This window comes from Mandrillus leucophaeus, unplaced genomic scaffold (genome assembly GCF_000951045.1).
Source record: "Mandrillus leucophaeus isolate KB7577 unplaced genomic scaffold, Mleu.le_1.0 Scaffold88, whole genome shotgun sequence".
Taxonomy (NCBI): domain Eukaryota; kingdom Metazoa; phylum Chordata; class Mammalia; order Primates; family Cercopithecidae; genus Mandrillus; species Mandrillus leucophaeus.
The window spans coordinates 3914334-3919911 of record NW_012109585.1 but is presented as its reverse complement, the minus strand read 5'-3'; the positions used below and the strand labels follow the sequence as shown (position 1 = coordinate 3919911).

The 5578-nt window shown below is 41.2% G+C and overlaps 1 protein-coding gene across 3 annotated transcripts in view; it reads right to left on the bottom strand.

The window, feature by feature from the left end:
- CDKL3 (cyclin-dependent kinase-like 3) overlaps nt 1–5578 on the bottom strand; it is an 89352-nt gene that overhangs the window by 77766 nt on the left and 6008 nt on the right. For 2 of the 3 annotated variants that reach the window (XM_011969230.1, XM_011969232.1), the window contains exons 1-2: nt 4099–4215; nt 3480–3665 (exon numbers count right to left, since the gene is read on the bottom strand). The exons of the other annotated variant lie outside the window; for it this stretch is intronic. In XM_011969230.1, coding sequence (XP_011824620.1) covers nt 3480–3644 — 165 coding nt within the window. In that variant the 5' untranslated portion in view covers nt 3645–3665; nt 4099–4215. Of the gene's footprint in view, nt 1–3479; nt 3666–4098; nt 4216–5578 lie in introns of those variants that run through there. 3 annotated transcript variants of the gene reach the window in all.

Genomic DNA, 5578 nt, shown 5'->3' with positions numbered 1-5578 from the left:
AAGACTGTGAAGCTACTAGCCTTTGGTCATAATAAGTGTTTCACCAGGATGTATTACTATGTAAAGGCCCTGAAGCATGAATGTTCTGCACAAATTTATGAGTATTTAATGAAAGTTCTAGCCCCCAGAGTATTAATTCATTGCTTTGATCTCATTGCCTTTCATTCAGTTGAGTTTTACCCTTGAAAAGGAAACCAAGTAGAACTATGAAATAGGTTTGTCAGGTCCTCTGAAAAGGAAACAAAATACAACTAAGAAGTTGTTAGCTCTCATTTCTCGAACACAGATCTTTGGGGGGTTTTTGCTGTTGTTTTGGTTTGTTTTTAGTAGGAAGAAAGATAAGAAGAATACATTTTTGAAATCTAGTCTTGTTTTGCTCTTAAAAGAGGGCAGGGCAAGGAGAGTTGATGGAGAAACAGTCTTTCACTTGGATGCAACATTTTTCAAATGCCTGACAATTAAGATTCTTCTACTTCTGCCTTCAATCATCAGGCATCATGGCTGACACTTCCCATATTTTATGTTCCTGCTTGATGTTTTATATTCTGAAAATAAATCTGTTGGCTGGATATTTCTGTCCTTTTTTTCTGTTATGAAAAGCCATTAAAATTATTTTCCATATTGGAACTGTCCAAATTTGTTTACCTGCACGTTGAGTCCTGGCTTTTCTTTTTCATATTACTTCTTGGATAAAACACTCTGCAAATGGGTGTTACTCTGAATTGAAGAAAAAAGTTTGATACAAAATTATCTTTCTCAGGCCGGGCATGGTGGCTCGTGCCTGTATTCCCAGCACTTTGGGAGACTGAGGCAAGAGGATTGCTTGAGGCCAAGAGTTCAAGACCAGTTCAACATAGCAAGACCCCATATCTACAGAAAATTAAAGTTTAAAAGTAAAATAAATAATAAAATTTTCTTTCTCAGAAGTCACTGGAGGAAACATTGTTCTTGGCCACTGCACCCTTTTGGAAGAGTCCTGATAGAGAGCCAAGATAGCCAATAAAATGATAATCTAGAAAGTGTGCTCCCAAAAAGATTTTTTTGAGAATACTGAGGACAAAAATTTTGATAGTCTGTGATAGTTTGATCCAGACTGTTCTTTTCTCAGATATGTAGTATTTTAGCCTCCTTTTTGAAATGTTTTATTATGCCTAAATAACTTTTTTTTTTTTTTTTTTTTTTTTTTTGAGACAGAGTCTTACTCTGTAAGCGGGACTGGAGTGCAGTGGCGCTATCTCAGCTCACTGCAACCTCCTTCTCCCGGGTTTAAGCAATTCTCCTACCTCAGCCTCCCAAGTAGCTGGGACTACAGGCGCACACTGCCATGTCCAGCTAATTTTTTGTATTTTAGTAGAGACAGGGTTTCATCGTGTTGCACAGGCTGGTCTCGAACTCCTGAGCCCAGGCAATCTGCCCGCCTCGGCCTCCCAAAGTGCTAGGATTACTGGTGTGAGCCACCGCACCCAGCGTAGAGCCATTCTAATAATCCACAGACGCCTAAAATATTTCCACAAATTAGGCCAGGCACAGTGGCTCATGCCTGTAATCCTAGCTGTTTCACAGGTCCAAGACAGGAAGATCGCTTAAGCTGAGAAGATGGAGGCTGCAGTGAGCTATGATCATGCCACTGCGCCGCAGCCTGGGCAACAGAGTGAGACTCCATTTCTAAAAAAAAGAGAAAGTAAGCAAATTGATCCATTATATCTCATAAAGACTTACAAAGAAAGAAGAAAATATTATTTTTGTATCAGATAAAGACAAACAAGAACATCTGTGGCATATAAAACAGCTATACTATATCGTCAAGATCATAAACCTTAAAGGATGTAAATAGATTCGAATAAATAGAATATATCCATATTTAAATATTTTTAAAATCATTAGTTTTCTACCCAGACCCCAAGGAATGTTAATGCTCCTTTCTCCACACTCCTCAGTTGTTTCCTCTGGGTTTAACCGTCACACCTACATAGGATTCTATCTTGTTCCCTGATCTCTCCTGACGTTGTTCCTCATTTCTAAAAGCCTATTGGTCATCTTTACTTAAATGTACTCCTGTCAGCTCAAATTCAACATTTCTAAAATCAAAGTAGTTCCCAAACCATGTCTCTTTTGAGTATTTCATATTTCTATCAATTGTAGCAATCACTGAACCTCAAAGAGACCTTTGACTCTTTCTATACTTTTTCTATAGTCTTCTATAGTCTTTCTATAGTCTTCTACACTCTTTCATGTCTTTTTTTTTTTTTGAGATGGAGTCTCACTCTGTTGCCCAGGTTAGAGTGCAGTGGCGTGATCTCGGCTCACTGCAACCTCCACCTTCTAGGTTCGAGCGATTCTCGTGCCTCAGCCTCCTAAGTAGCTGGGATTACAGGGGCGTGACACTATGCCTGGCTGATTTTTTTTCTTTTTAATTTTTAGTAGAGACAGGGTTTCACTATGTTGTCCGGGATGGTCTTGAACCCCTGACCTCAGGTGATCCACCCACCTTGGCCTTCCAAAGTGCTGGGACTACAGGCATGAGCCACTGCACCCAGCCTCATGTCTTTTTTTTTTTTTTTTACAATATAGCATGTTCTGACTTTACTTTCCATTCACATTGCTGCATTTTAGCAAGGGCCCTCAAACATTTCCCAAAATTCCTGAATTGAACTCCTAACAGACCTATTTTTACTCACAGTCCTCCAACCTATTCCGCACAATAGGGGTAGATTAAAATTTACAACATTTCTTTACACTGAATTCAAAACCTTCACTGACTTTCCACCTCTTACAAAATCAAGTTTTTGACTCCTTAGCCTAAAAGACTTTAAAATCTACCTCCAATTTACTGTTCTAATATACCTCTTTCCAATTCTGCTCAGAAAACTCTACAGGCAAATGTCTTTGCTCTTTGTCCTTTCCACTTTGCCCTTTATCCTTTGTCCCTCTCTAGTCTCTTTTGAGTTTATGTTGTTCCTCTAAAATAGAACACAACAGCTTCTCCCTCTTATCTAAACCCTCCACATCCTTCAAAGCCAAATTCATGTCCCAGTTCCTCAGGAAAACTTTCCCTACCAGGGAAAGGACTTTGTGTTGATTCCCTGGCATTTATTATGAGCCACTTTTTATTCAGTATGATTTTTTATATACTCTCCTTTCTGATTAAATTATAGAAGTCTTTAAGGGCAGGAACTATCTTTAACCTCCTTATATTCTCAGTACCTAGCACCATGCCTTGCACAAAGCAGAAATTTTTATTATTATACTTGAATATTTCTGAATAATTATTAAACAATATTGGCATAGCTTTTGTTACATACCCCAAAACACATATATCTTGTATCACTATAAAATTACAAAAGGGACAAGATAGCGTATTACACTTGTTTCTACATAATATGAATCAGTACATGTGTGAACTAAAATATTTTTATGCAATTTTTTATTCCATAACAATTTTTCTTTTGACTTAGATGATTAAGGCAAAAGAAGCAAACCTTTAGAAACTTTATTTCTCTCATCGCAATTTTGTTGACAGATTGTTCTGGTCTCTCATAAAATATCTTAATGGCCACTATCTGCCCAGTATTCTTATGTTTACATTTCATGACTGTTCCGTAACTTCCCTCTCCCACTTTTCCAAGGGTTTCATACATCTCCATTTTCAAGCTGGGCTTTTACTACTTTATAGAAATAAAGAAAGAAAATGGAAAATGTTAAACGTTTATACTTTTATTTATTCAAACTAGATAATGTATATGCACAATAAACTCATAGTTTAAAATATAGAGACATTAAAAAAAAAAAAAGGAATCTTTTCCACTGAGCCTTTTTGTCTTTGGGAACCAAAGACTGCTTGAGTAAAGTGTCCTTCTGAGGCTCCAACTCTCACCAGAACTTACGGGTACTCCTGCTGTTTCGGTCATGCCCATCAACACTGAGATTACTTCACTATAAGTCACCATCCATCAAGCATGGAGTCCCCACACTTCCTGTCATGTTCCTGTCAAACAATAGGTTCCCGCACTACTGCAGTCGCCCGCTTATCAGGCCCAAGGTCCTAAAAAAAGCCTGATCCCGCCCGCAACTCAAACCAGACGTCTTAGGATGCCGGACCGGCGTCACGCCCCACGTCCCGCTGTCGACTTTATCCAAAGAGCCGCCGCCGCCTCAGCCCATTCTGTGGTCCCGCTGGCCTGGCTCTGCGTAGTTCCAGTGGGGCTACGGAACACTGATACTACTTCGTTGCTTAGCCCCGCAAAGATCAGGCCACTCGCTACCATGGAAACGCCAGCAGAGTTGCTGCGTTCTAGCCCTCGTGCGCAAGACCGGAACATGGGCAGGGTCCTGACCCGGAAGGGGAAGTGAGAAGAAACGGAAACCTGCTCTGGGTGGAGGAGTGCTGCGCTTGGGAATGGGGGCGGGGAGTACAGGTCGCTGTCACAGCTGAGCCTCCTCACAACGTTGCTTTTGAATGGGGATAGGGAGGGTCTGCCTTTTTTTGTTTGCTTTTTTGAGAGAGTTGTGCAGTGGCGCCGATCTCGGCTCACTGCAACCTCCTTCTCCCGGGTTCAAGTGACTTTCCTGCCTCATCCTCCCGAAAAGCTGGGATTACAGGCGTGCGCCACCACGCCCGGCTTTGTATATTTAGTAGAGACCGGGTTTCTACTATGTTGGCCAGGCTGGTCTCGAATTCCTGACCTCAGGTGATCCGCCTGCCTCAGGCTTCCAAAGTGCTGGGATTACACGCGTAAGCCACCGCGCCCGGTCAAGATGGTTCTTAAAAACTTTTCGAACACCTGCCATATGCCTTTAAATTTTTTCCAACTGCTAGTAATGTTTTTTAAAGGAAAAAACCTCCCTCACCACGTGTCAAACTCTAGGAAAGCAAGTAATTCGAAGGGTTCCACCATATACGAAATGATGTACAAGAGCGCAGAAATAAAGAGGCCAGTGTTTAACTGCTTAAGTAGACATAGAGTTCAGCTGGAGTGACAGTCCCTAATGAATAACCACCGTATCACTAGAGCAAGTGCCTAGGGAGTGCTTTCTTTATTGAATAGGGCTTTCTTTGCTTTTTTTCTATAAAATGAGTTAAATGTAAAAAGCGAAATCTCGCCATGCTTCCACTAAATAAGAGAAAAGGCATTACTTAATAAATTCTAGTCCGGTGGGTACCGCCCCAGCATGCATATTTAAATCACACCTGGAGAGCTTTTAGAAAGCAACTCCCAACCCCCACATCCACACCCCCGCCCCAACACCAGAGAGCCTGATTTAATTGAGATAGGGTAAATAAATTAGTATGTTTGAAGCTTCTCAAGTTTTCTATGCTGCTACGGTTTATATTGAGAGAAAGGAGAAGTGGTCATCGTTTTCACTGATCACCTAAAATATTCAGAATTATCTTATTTGAAAGTTATTCGGCAGGACGCGGTGGCTCACGCCTGTAATTGAATACTGTGGGAGGCCGAGGCGGGCGGATCACGAGGTCAAGAGATGGAGACCATCCTGGCTAACACGGTGAAACCCTGTCTCTACTAAAAAATACAAAAAATTAGCCGGGCGTGGTGGCGGGCGCCTGTAGTCCCAGCTA